Source organism: Mobula birostris, chromosome 8 (genome assembly GCF_030028105.1).
Source record: "Mobula birostris isolate sMobBir1 chromosome 8, sMobBir1.hap1, whole genome shotgun sequence".
Lineage (NCBI taxonomy): Eukaryota > Metazoa > Chordata > Chondrichthyes > Myliobatiformes > Myliobatidae > Mobula > Mobula birostris.
Genome location: NC_092377.1, coordinates 30,588,734 through 30,602,427, shown reverse-complemented (window position 1 = coordinate 30,602,427; position 13,694 = coordinate 30,588,734). Strand labels below are relative to the sequence as shown.

The 13,694-nt window shown below is 40.1% G+C and overlaps 1 protein-coding gene across 5 annotated transcripts in view; it reads left to right on the top strand.

Moving 5' to 3' along the window:
- The window catches only part of ppp1r21 (protein phosphatase 1, regulatory subunit 21), an 84,799-nt gene that overhangs the window by 31,556 nt on the left and 39,549 nt on the right, over positions 1–13,694 (top strand). For all 5 annotated transcript variants that reach the window (XM_072264938.1, XM_072264937.1, XM_072264936.1 and 2 more), the window contains 4 exons: positions 2,737–2,886; positions 4,570–4,671; positions 4,783–4,871; positions 10,417–10,553. In XM_072264938.1, coding sequence (XP_072121039.1) covers positions 2,737–2,886; positions 4,570–4,671; positions 4,783–4,871; positions 10,417–10,553 — 478 coding nt within the window. The remainder of the gene's footprint in view (positions 1–2,736; positions 2,887–4,569; positions 4,672–4,782; positions 4,872–10,416; positions 10,554–13,694) is intronic.

Sequence of the window (13,694 nt, the reverse complement as noted above, 5' to 3'; positions counted from 1 at the left end):
ACGGTATGGTTCATGTGTTTGCACACTCAAGTTTAAATGAGAATACAGAAGTACTTTGCTTACCTCTCAGGATGCTTTTTGTGGATTAAGAATGCTAAGGAATTCAGCACTAAAAGGGGTTATCATAAGATAGGAATCTATCTCTGTTCAGGACTGTTGTGTACTTCTGCTGGCCCCACTGCTGAGCTGGAAACTTTGTGTGAGCCCCTGCCCCTGCTTTGCTATGAGCTAATGTACTGGGAATCTGGTGTGAGTCAAGCAGTAAATCATCCCACAGCTCTGTGGCGAGGCTGCCTCTGAGGTGTTGTACTATGGCCAGTAAGATGAGTGAAGCCATTGTTATGAACTGACCGCACCTGTTCGATGTGTTAATTGGTCTTTTTCATCGCCATATGTTCAATACAGTGGAAGCTGTTCTTTCTCAGTTTGCTAGCTCAGATGCCTCTATAATCTCAGTTGAGAAAAGAAGATGGCTCTTTCTCTCACATCAGCTGTGTTATATGGGTGATCTACTTACACGTGGAGCAAATGGTGCTAGTGCCTAGCAATGAGCTGCCTGTACCAAGTAGACACACTATTTGCCATGGCCTGTAACATCAGTGAGCTGTGGGACACTCATTACTGGCAGCACATCAACAGAAGACAGGCAATTGTGTATGAAGGGAAGGAACTAACACAAAATTCACATCATAACAGCACATAGCTTCAGATGTTCATTTAAAATATCAACAGAGCTATAATAAATTGGCACTCTGAGTATACCGCAAAGCAAGGTAATAGTATAATAATTCATCCTTTGGCTTTGTTTCATTTTAAACTATGAAATAGAACTCCAAAGCATGTTTCATGACCAGTATTTGAATTGGTAAATTATATTTAACCATTGCTGTTCAGTAAGTTCCCTTTTTAGTGTTAAAATAAACATATTATTTCATGACTGTCAATGTTATGCACTGATAACATAAAGCTGACATTTCAGTCTAGTGGGCTAGAGCTAAATTGGTAATCCCAGTCAATGTGGTTTTAAGCATCTGTTTCCTTTTGCTTAGCCAAAAAAATATGCTTCATTGAAGTCAGATGTGCAGAATAAAACCAATGAGTGTTTTGCACGTACTTGGAAATAACTGCATTAATTCCATAAGTGATGTGTAAAGGAGATTTATAAAGGTAAACTATAATATTCAGATTATTTTTCAGAGATTTAAAAAACAAAACACAAGCTTTCAGAATTGTGACACATTCACGAATTGTTATAACTTGATTGTTTGGATGTAGAAATATCCTTGAGTGCATGAGTTCAGACACCAAGTTCAAATTTTATTTCTCAGATTTGAGCACAAATCAATTATAAGGGAGTAAAATAGCCTGTCAGAAAGAACACTGGAAGTGCTCTTATTTCTGTAAGAGAAGAAGATGATTTAATTTTTGTATCAGATATGAAAGATGCACCCCGACATTACAGGATTCCCTCAGTACCTCACTGAAGTGTAAGACCACTTTCGTGCTCGAAACTATCCATATTATGTGATCTGGTGGCTGCTAAGTGACCTATAGGAAAAAATATCCCTGTAATTTGAGCATCTGAGTAAGTAACTTATTCCAAGCTACTGTTATTACAACTATTACCTGGACTATTCCTGCCACTGCCTGTAAGAAGTTTCTAAGTTTTTTGTAAGTTTTCCTCTGGGAGCTCTCGTTTCCTCTGGCATTCCAAAAGATATACCGGTTGGTGGGGTAATTGATCAGTGTGGATTGTCCCTTGATTAAGCTAGGGTTAGGTTGGGGGTTTGTGGGCAGCGTGGCTTGAGGGGCTGGAAGGACCTAATCTGCTGTATGCCAATAAGTAAATAAATTAATTAGTTAAATATCACGTTGCTTAATGTTTGAACTTGCCTTTTTTCATATTTGTGGTTTGCGCAAGTTGGTTATTGCATTTCTGTGGATCTGAAATAACAGTGTATAAAGTGCTATACTGAGTATTCAGTGTTTTAGTTATCTCAAGGCTGTGATATTTCTCATTTCAGATTGATACTTTAATTTGTTCGTTCTGGAACCATTGTTAAGACGTAAAGGTTTTCGTGACTCCTATTGTCATTATGGCTGTGAAGTTTAAAATTTAAACTGGAAGTCTATCTAATGCTTGTACAGCAACACATTGTAACATAGCAACCAGAAATATTTTGTCTACATTTTTATGTAGATGATGCATGTGAAGGAAGCTCTCATATTACTGAAGACGAGGCCTCCATGTTCGGGAGAAACATATTTGTCTAGCTTTTCTTTTACTTGAGAAAATAAACTTGTTTGGTTCCTAAATATGAAGAAATTAAAGATGTATTCAACAGTATTTGCATATGTTCCTGTTTTTCGGTGATGTTATCATTATGTTATATTTTGAAGTTTCATTTTGACTTGATCCCAAATTAACGTAGTAGTTCTAATAATTTTAAATGGTTTTTTTTGTCAAGTTTCTCAAAGTATCTCACATCAAATTACTTATTAGTGCTGAGTTTAACTATGTACAAACCGGATGTTGTATATTGAAACATCATGTGTCTCCATCCAGATGGAATTGACAACTCTAAATTTCAATACATCTTTGTATTCATATCAGTTCTGTGATGAGTTAACTTGTGAATTGTGGTTGGATTGGATAATGGTGGAAGCAATAGAATAGAAAAATCTGCTGAAATATAAAACTAATTATATGGCATGTAAAACTGACTTGTATTTCAGTTAAAAGCTCGTGATGTGAGTGGGCAAGCACTAGCTTTTTGTCAAGATTTGGTGGGAGCGCTGCTGAACTTTCATACCTATACAGAACAAAGAATTCAGATCTACCCCATAGATTCTGCAATGGATACCATTTCGCCTTTGAACCAAAAGGTACACTTTTTGTGTGGCAACAGAGGGTATTTGCAGATGCCTTTTTAAAATGTAATATAATAGTCCAAGGCACTTGATAGAAACAAAATGAAATGGAAATTGCCTCTGATCTAAATAAGGAGGAGACATCTGAGATTTTAAGAAGAGGAAGATAAAGGCATGGAGGGAGCCTTAAGGCCTTGAGAATTTATGACACAGCCACCAACGATGCAGCAGTTAAAACTGCAGATACTTAGATTGCTGAAAGTGAACACAGGCACATGTAAAGTTACATAGAAATGGAGAGGCAAGACCATAGGATGATTTCTAAACCAAGTAAATAATTTAAAAATTGATGGCTTATGTGTTGGTTGTCTATAGTTTCTGACGATGATGGGAAACCTGTGTGGGAGAGTTATTGAAATGGAAAAGCCATTGCATTGGGGTAGTTCTACTCCCCTGATCTCAGAAGTATAGGTCCAGTGCTATGAACAAGTGTTGCAAACTGTGGTCTTCCTTGGTTGCAGTGGATGACCATGATGTCTTCTGTGCCTTGTCATGCCTTTCACTCTCCAGTGTGTTGCAGTTCTGCGTTCCTGGCCGTTGGATCTCACTGTAGATCTCATCCACCCAGTCTGCTAGAGCTGACTTTGCATGCTAGGACAGGCATGTCCCTATCTCACTGGGGTGTGAAGCCACCAGCCAGCCTCTCCTGGTTTAGCCCACCTGTCAAAGTGGTGTCTGGGAGGAGGCTGCCATCACATACAGACAGCTACTTGGAGCCACAGGTGAAAGCTGAGTGTCCACTGGGGACCAAAGTTGAGTCAGCTATCCTGGATTGGACATGACGAGCCCCTTCACCAGAGATACCATCCCTTCCTGGACACCCCATACACCCTGAAACTGTTATAAATCCCATGTTTGTGGACCAGCCCTGAGGATAAATAGGAGAGAACCTAAAGAAGTCTGTAAGTTGCCAGATAAGTCAAACAAATTCACCCTGGCAATTTAGAGAAAAGGAGAGAAACAGTCTATCCTTCTCTATTACCTTCTGTTTTTTGCAAGAGTTCTGAACTTCTACATGGTAATGATTGGGGAGAGGGAGAGGTGAGCTGAATAAAAATTTACATCTTGTATCTCTTGAAACCTTACTTCCACAAATAAAATTCAAGTATAAATAAATAGATTTAACTTGATATCCTGTGACTATTACTTTCCCTAGCAAATTTGTGAAAATAGAATCTGAATTTGTTTGCAGTTATATTGACATGCATACCATTATTAATGAGATCTATAGGTAGTTTTACTTGTGCTGTCATGATAATGCAAAAGTGAAGCCGTTGGTGAACTAAACCAGTCACGCTCTACTAACTGCTCTTTAATGAGCCAGGCCTATGACACAAACCCCCATGAAGGAAAATTTTGTTTTTTTAGGGACCAAGGATCCAAATTTACTTAATCTCTGTATTCCTAAATTCTTCAAGAAAATTAAGAATGAGCAGAATAGTCCATTTAACCCTAATGTTCAATTAGTACTGCAGTGAGCAAACTAGTTAGTCCTGGTATTTGGATTTCTGTTTCAGTAATCTGATAATAAAAACTACATCTGCTTTTTCTATGAAGCCTTAGAATGTTTTGCAGCATTCCAAATAAAATGGTACCTTTTTTAAAAGAATCATATAGAAAATATTATTTTTTCTTTAGTTTTCTGAATACCTGCATGAAAATGCCTCATATGTTCGTCCACTAGAGGAAGGAATGTTGCACTTATTTGAAAGTATTACTGAAGAAAGTGTTACTACACTGGTAAGTTTATTAAAGATGGCTTTTATATAGATATTAATCCTTCTTAAAATTCATTACTGTGAATTGTATATACCACTGCGAATACTCCTTTTCCCTAATTTTTTATCGTAGGAAACTGCTGTGAAACTTAAACCATTTTCAGACATCTTTACTACTTACGTTTGTTTTCTAAAGAAAATTCTACCGTATCAATTAAAAAGGTGAGCTCAGTTGATTCTTGTAGTTTGTAACTAACAGAATGAAAGTCTTTCTGTGCAAGCTAATACAGTGTTTCTGTTTCAAGCTTCTTGCTTCAAAATCTTTCTGGTGTGCAAGTCATACTGACTTTTTCTTCAGTTATCCATGGACATGATTGTAGGACAACCAGACAGCCAAATTGATTTTTTTTTTTTTTTGTTTAGGACTGTTCTATGTGAATACTTACTTCCATTTATTTATTAAATGACATGCTTGACTAATGAATTCCAATGAGGTTCTGGTGGATGATCATCTCCAGTATTGTGTGTGTGTGTGTTAATTAGATACTATTATTTTTTTCCCTTTTCTGAACAAATTTAACAAAAAAATCATGCTGTTCATGATTTACTTTTGAAATTGATATGTCCAAATTATCTATTCATATTTGATTTGTACATTTCACATGGATGGTTAATAACTTCCTGTAAAAACTTCCATCTTTTTTTTCTCCACAAGCTTGATAGTCTCCAATTTATTTGAATGGGGAAGATAATTGAACTTGGTATTGACTGACAATGTCATTGTTAGTTGTCCATCTTCAGTTGTTCTCAAACTTTGGAGCCAGTTGAGTATCAATCATGTAAGTAAGTGGCTTTGGAGTCACTTGGGGATAAAATGTAAGAAGTTACGAACTTAATCGAGTCTTTTTGAGGAGGTAATAAAGGAGCTTGATGAGGGTAAGGCATTGGCTATTACCTACATGGACATTACTAAGATATTTTAAAAGACCCCTCGTGGCAGGTTGATTCAGGAGATAAATATGCATGGGATTCAGGGTGAATTGTAAGTTTGGATTCAGATTTGGCTTGCCCACGGAAAACCTAGTAAGGATGGGAAGTTATTATTCTGGTTAGAAGTCTTTAACCAGTTGTGTTCCACAGGACTGGTGTGATTTGGATAAAAACAGGTGTATTAGCAAGTTAGCAGATGACATCAAGAATGATGGAGTTGTGGACAGTGTAAGGAGCAATCAAAGTGTACATTAGAATGTAGATCAGTTCAGACATGAGTAGAGAAATGGCAGTTGGTGTTTAATCTGGGCAATTGAGGTGTTGTACTTTGGCAGATCAAATGAAAGGAAAAAGTATGCAATTAATGGTAGACATTTTAATGGCATTGAGATGCAGTTGAATCTTGGAGTCCAGGTCTATAGTTCACTGCACGTGGCTGTACAAGTAGATAACGTGGCAAAGAAGAACGCGCCACTCACTAGCATATTCCTGGCTAATGTTCAGTCCTTGGACAACAAGCTGTGTGAACTGAGCCACTAGCAGGAAACGAAGGAACGTTTTGTGCTTCGTGGAGACCTGGTTGATGAAGGAGATACTGGATCACACCGTCAAGCCCTCAGGGTTCTCCCTATTCCAGGCGAACATGTCTTAAAAACCTCTCTGGGAGGAGTAAAGGAGGTGGGGTATTCTTCATGGTCAATAATACTTGGTGTGCATGGCCTCAAATCCTTTAGTTCCCCAGATCTAGTGTACCTTGTGCTGCTGTATGAACATCTCTGGCTATCTAGAGATTTCACAGCTATTATCATTACAGCTGTATATATTCTGCCACAGGCTGAAACTGATCTGGCTCTCAAGGAACTATGCAAGACCATCAGCACCCTGGAGACTGTACACCCAGAGGCTGCTTTCATCGTTGCTGGAGATTTTAATCGAGTGTCTCACATCCAAGTGAGCACCCAGGAAGATGGCGTACTCTACTACTGCTACTCTCCCTTCTGCAAGGCTTACAAAGCATTGCTCTGTCCACTGTTTGGGAAGTCTGACCACTCCTCCATCCTGCTTCTGCCTGTGTACAGGCAGAAGGTGAAACAAGAGGTGGCCATTGTTAAAATTGTCCACTGTTGCTCCGACCAGTCAGTCTTTATGCTACAGGACTGCTTTGATGATGTCAACTAGAATGTCTTTTGTGATGAGGATGTCTCCGGGTTCATGGAAGGGGTCACGAGCTTCATCCGGAAGTGCATCGAGAACGTTGTCCCCCAAAAATTGGTCAAGGTCTATCCAAACCAGAAACACTGGGTCAACAGTTCCATTCACACTGCAGTCAGCGCACGAGACAGAACTTTTACCGCCAGTAACCACCGGGAACTCAAGAAATGCAACTACGATCTACGCAAAGTCATCAAGGCAGTGAAACGACAGTATAGGGACAAGATCCAGACACAACTCTCCACCAACAACACACGCAGCTTATGGCACGGTCTGCTAAATGCTAAAGCTAAATGCAGCGGTACTGCCAATATCGCTGCCTCTCCCAGATGAGCTAAATCTTTTTTTACGCTTGGTTCGATATCACCAACACTGAGCCCCCGAGAAGAGCCGCTGATGCGACCTGCACCTTGGTCATCTCTGAGGCTGAAGTATGCGGGTGTTTCCAACGAGTGAACAGCCGCAAGGCTGCGGGACTGGATGGCATCCCAGGGCGGGTACTCAGAGTGTGCACAGCACAACTGGCTGGTGTGTTTACAGACATTTTTAATCTCTCCCTCTCCCAGTGCTTCAAAATATCCACCATTAGCCCTGTACCTTAAAAGACCAAGGTAACATGGCTGAACGACTATCATCCTGTCGCACTCACCTCAATAATAAGCAAATGCTTTGAGAGGATGGTCAAGGACTACACCTGCAGCATGCTGCCGCCCACTGAACCTCTACAATTCGTCTACCAACAGAACTGATCGACAGATTTCACAATAACTGCAGCTCTACACACTATCCTTGCATACCTGGAGAGGAGGGATGTTTATGTGAGAATGTTGTTCTTGGACTACAGTTCAGCATTCAACACCATAATTCCCTCCAGGCTTGTCAACACCATGATTCCCTCCAGGCTTGACAAGAAGCTCAGAGACCTTTGCCTTCACCCTGCCTTGTGCAGCTGGATCCTGGACATTCTGTCGGATCACCAGCAGGTGGTAAGAGTGGGCTCTCTCACCTTTGACCCTCAACACAGGAGTGTTCCAGGGCTGTGTCAAAAGCCGCCTCCTTTACTCTCTGTACACTCATGACTTTGTTGCCACCCACAGCTCCAATCTGCTAATTAATTTGCACATGAAACTACATTGATTGGCCTTATCTCAAATAATAATGAGGCCACCTACAGAGATGAAGTCATTACCCTGACACAGTGGTGTCAAGTAAACAACCTCCTCCTCAATGTTGCAAAAACAAAGGAGCAAGTTGTGGACTACAGGAGGAATGGAGACAGGCTAACCCCTATTGACGTCAGTGGATCTGGTGTTGAGAGGGTGAACATCTTCAAGCTCCTCAGTATATACATCACTGAGGACCTCACTTGGTCTGTACATACTGGCTGTGTGGTGAAAAAAGCACAACATTGCCTCTTTCACCTCAGACGGTTGAAAAGATTCGGCATGAGTCCCCAAATCCTAAGGACTTTCTACAGGGGCACAATTGAGAGCATCCTGACTGGCTCAATTATCCCTGCCTCGTATGGGAACTGTACTTCTCTCAATTGCAGGGGTCTGCAAAGAGTGGTGCGGATAGCCCAGCGCATCCATGGATGTGAACTTCCCAATATTCAGTACATTTACAGCCACAGGTGCATAAAAAGGGCCTGAAGGATCATTGGGGACCCGAGACACCCCAACCACAAACTGTTCCAGCCACTACCATCCGGGAAACGGTACCGCAGCATTAAAGCCAAGACCAACAGGCTCCGGGACAGCTTCTTCCACCAGGCGATCAGACTGCTTAATTGACGCTGATACACTTGTATTTCTAAGCTATATTGACTGTTCTATTGTATATCTTACTGTACATACAATTTATTACAAATTACTATAATTTGCACATTGCACATTCAGACAGAGATGTAAAGTTTTTTACTCAAGTATGTGAAGGATGTAAGGAATAAAGTCAATCCAATTCAAATTAAATTCAAGAAGGCTTAGGAAAGCTTGCCTCCAATGGTAGGCATGCTGGGGAGGCTAGTGCTCATGATGAAGCTAACTGAGTTTACAACTTTCTGCAGCTTATTCCAATCTCGTGCAGTGGCCCCTCCATACCAGATGGTGATACAACCAGTTGGAATGCTCTCCATGTTACATCTGTAGAAATTTGCTAGTGTCTTTGGTGACACACCATTTCTCCTCCAATTCCTTATGAAATATAGCCGCTATCAAGTTATATAAAACTTTAGTCAGACCACGTTGCATAGAGTATTGCATGCAGTTCTGTTTGCCCCCTTATAGGAAGGATGTCGAGACAGGAGAGGATGCTGAAAGGTTACCAGAATGCTGCCTAGATTAGAAGACAAGTGCTTTAAGGAGAGGTTTGACCAACTTGAGTTGTTCTCCCTAGATCATTGAAGGCTGAGGGGGAGACCTGAAAGAGGCTTTGAAAATTGAGAGGCATGGATAAGGTAGACATCAGAACCTTTTCCTCAGGGTAGAAATATCAAACACTAAAGGACGTGCTTTGAAGTTTAGATGGAGAAATTTAAAGACAATGTGAAAGGCATTTTTTTTTACACAGGGTTAAGTGTCAGGCATAGTGTTCAAAACGGGAAGATTGGTGTTGCGGCTTTTAGATTGGCAGATGCATGAATATGAATGAAATGGAGGGATATGCATGATACATAAGAGAAAGATGTTTAGTATAAATTAGCATCAAGGCTGGCACAATATTGTGGGCCCAATGGCCTGTCCAGTGTTGTACTGTTCTATACTGCTGTTTTCATGATACTCCTGTAGTTTTATTTCTCAGTTTCTGACATTAGTTTGTTTTGGTTTCGAAAACTTAATGAGTTGCTTAGTTACTTAAAATCAAGTTCCTCAGGGTTTAGAACTTGTCGCTTAATGAATGGTCCAGTAGCACCATACAGCAGAGAAAAATGAAAAAGGCAAGTTTTTTTCCCACCCATTGAACTTGAAAGGTGACTTCTTATTGAAAGAGGTTCACTGGAGACCAGAGCTATATATAGGTTTAAAATAGTTGGGTGACTTTGATTAACAGATTGTAACCTTGTCAAAAAGATTTTTAATCAAAATCATTCATACACTTGTAGAAGCTGAAATGTTTTGATTCTGATCCTATCTTCATTAATCAACTGAAAATTTGGATGATGCAGATATATACCCAGAATTTAGGTGCAAAGCTGCACCATCACCAAATATTTATTTAAGTACAGCACTATCAAGCTAATTAAAATTTATAATTTGCAATAGATTTTTCTGAGTGGATTCCTTCTGACTTATTTTTAGAATCCCCATTCTACCTTTCACCATGGGATTTGTGAACCTTGTTCACTTCAAGTTACAAATACCATATGTTCTGTTGCTAAAACTCTTTAATTGTGCATGCATTTTTCATCTGCATACACATACTCCCTCCATTGTGTCAGTGAAATTATCTAAAAAGAAAATCTTGGTTTTGTAGAAATATCTCAAATAGTCTATTCAGAAATGTTTTATGAAATAAGTAATTTGACTTGGATGCTGATAAACATTATTTTGTTTTTCTGAACTGGTAGTTTGGAAGAGGAATGTGAATACTCACTCTGCACTACTAATTTACGAGAACAGAACACTGAACTGCGGTGTGACATGCAAAAGATTACTGCTATCTTTGAAAAGCTGCAAATTTACATAAACCTTCTTGCCTTGCCAAGTAAGTTCACAGAACAGCATCCTTGTTTTGTCATTTAAGCTCAATACAAAACTTGCCATGTACGTTTCTGAAAAGATCCATCCTACAATTTGCTTTCATGACTGGTTAGATATACCTCTGTTTATTTATTTAGGTATAGCAAGCCAAGAGAACTGACAGAGTATGTACACGTGGAATGCAGGGGAGTAATAAGAGCAATGAGTTAATTATCTAATCTCTGGCCTGAGTCATTAGAAGGGAAATTTAGCTGTAAATAGAATATATAATAGTGTAGAAATTAAACACAGAAAATGATTTGAAATATATTGTGCGGCAAAACAATTATTCATAGTCTAATGATGCTAGAATTCTTGATTTTGTTCCACCATTCAATAAAACCCTTTGCTCATCTGATCTTTGGTTGGACTTTACCTTCCTGTTGGATCTGTAATCTCTAATAGCCAAAAATCTCTTGCTTTTGAATATATTGCTTGATTCAACACCCATGCTCTGTCTGGTAGGGAATTCTAAAGATTTGCAAATTAAGAGGAATCCTCCCTTCAATCTTCTTTGACAGCGTCCCCTGGTCTCTGAGCCTGCCTAATTCTAGATTCTCATAAAAAGGTAAATCTTTTCAGTATCTACCTAGTCAAACCCCTTTCAAATAAATAACCTTTCATTTCTAAACACCAGAGAACATAGGCTCACTCTGCTCATACTTCCTTGGGATAGCTTTTTTATCTGAGTAACTGACAGTGAACTGACAGTGACATCACTGCTGAGGTCAGATAAACATTTTTTAAATGAGACCTGAGTTGTATTTTTACTACAGGTTTTCCCATTTCTACCCTGTTTAGTTGACGTGCCAGAAAATTACATTTTGGGGATGGAGTCTATCTACCCACCATTGATATGAAGTGGCATTATCATCAAGAAGTTACATAATGTTAACCGATATAAGGAGATTGAGACAACTTTATAAACATTAGTTGGCCTATTTTCAGAGTAATCTGTGTAGTTCTCATCACCAAATTATTGGAAGGATGTAATTGAATTGCAGAAGGTGTAGAGCAGGAGTTCCCAACTTGAGGTGCATGGACTCCTTGCATAATGGTGTTGGTCCATGGCATAAAGAACTGCTGGTGTGTTATGGACATCGACCATTATATTCTGTTATAGGGAAGTATTCCCTTAATAATAATAATGATCAGAGAGGCATGGAGAGAATCTGTATTTACCAACAAGTAACCTTTGTTGTCTTAAATAAAAAGCTTATGGGTTCACAAACTAACTACCTGTGTGCACACCTACGAAGTTTTCCTGAACCCCCATGAACAGTCAAAGAACAGAAAATGTGAATACCGGGAAAGGAGTTTACGCTGGCCATGTTTTCTTCATAGTCCCATTCCAATGTCCAAGTCTCCGTGGGGCATACCACATCTGCGATGGTTGGTCTCTGGAGAGTTGTCGCTCTTTTGCATTTGATGATCTGAACTCTTGTCGTGTGCCTTATCGATTCAAATGATGCATCACCATCCCACTGACTCAGGGTCACCTGACCGACAGGTCACCTTATTGGCTCTGGTCTCGAGCTACAAACAGGATTGTCTCTGTCCTCAGCATCATGCCTTTGTTTTTATCAACTCAGGTTCAAACCAGGTGACCCACACACTGCCACTTTACATGATACATAGCTACTTGTCTGAGAATGGTTTAGTAGGTTATTAGCTAAAACTTGTTGTGTCCACATTCACTTGCTCTGATCAAGTTATCCCAGAGCAAGAATCAGTTCATCAGAGTTCACAAAACGGGGGGCTGTGAGGATGGTCTCACAAAATCCATCTCCTTCAAGCACTTGGCAAGAACAAAGACAACTGCTTTGTCTCCTTTGACTATCCTTGATTAATTCAAATTCACTTTACAAATTGATTTGTAGACTGTAGTTCTCTCTGGCTAACAGCTACCTGCAAGCATTTTAGTTATTGGCGAATGTTTTTCTTCTGTGGTGGCTAAAGGGGAATTTGATAGAGATGTACAAAATTATGAGGGAAGCAGATCGTGAAAGCTTCACAGTTGCAACTATGTCTCAAACTAGAGGCCGTGAACAGGAGCAGGAATTCTAGAGGGAAACTGAGGGCCAATTTCCTTTTTACTCTCTCCCATGGAGAATGGTTCATATCTGGAATGCATTGCCTGAGTAGTTGGGTGGAGTCAGAGATATTACAGCATTTGAATAATATCTTGAATATTTATTTATTAAGGCACAGTGGGATTAGTATTGCTGGGATCTTGATGGCCAAATTGGCATGGTGGACTGAAGGGCTTGATGCAATGCTTATATGACTATGAACCAAGGAGCTGATTGCAGACTTCAGGAAGGGAAAGTTGGGAGAATATGCCAGTTCTTCACTGAGGGGTCATCGATGGAAGTGGTGAGCAGCTTCAAGTTCAAGGGCATCACATCTCAGAGGAGCTGTGCTGGGCCCAAGCATTTTATGCAATCATGAAGAAGGCATGCCAGGAGCAATACTTCATCGGGAGTTTGAGAAGATTTGGTATGTTACTAAAGCCTCCAGATTTCCATAAATGTATGGTGGAGATCTATCTGATCAGTTGCATCACAGCCTAGCATGGAAGCTTAAATGCACAGGATCAAAAAAGGTTGCAGAGGGTTGTTGACTCAGCTAGCTTTATCATGGGCATAATCCTGCCTACTATCGAGAATATCTTCAAGAGGTATTGAAGAAAAGCAAAGACTGGGAGACCGCTTTGCTGAACATCTACGCTCTGTCCGCCAGAGAAAGCAGGATCTCCCGGTGGCCACACATTTTAATTCCACATCCCATTCCCATTTTGACATGTCTATCCACGGCCTCCTCTACTGTACAGATGAAGCCACACTCAGGTTGGAGGAACAACACCTTATATTCCGTCTGGGTAGCCTCCAACCTGATGGCATGAACATCGACTTCTCTAACTTCCGCTAAGGCCCCACCTCCCCCTCGTACCCCATCTGTTACTTATTTTTATGCACACATTCTTTCTCTCACTCTCTTTTTTTCTCCCTCTGTCCCTCTGAATATACCTCTTGCCCATCCTCTGGGTCCCCCCACCCCCCGTCTTTCTTCCCGGACCTCCTGTCCCATGATCCTCTCGTATCCC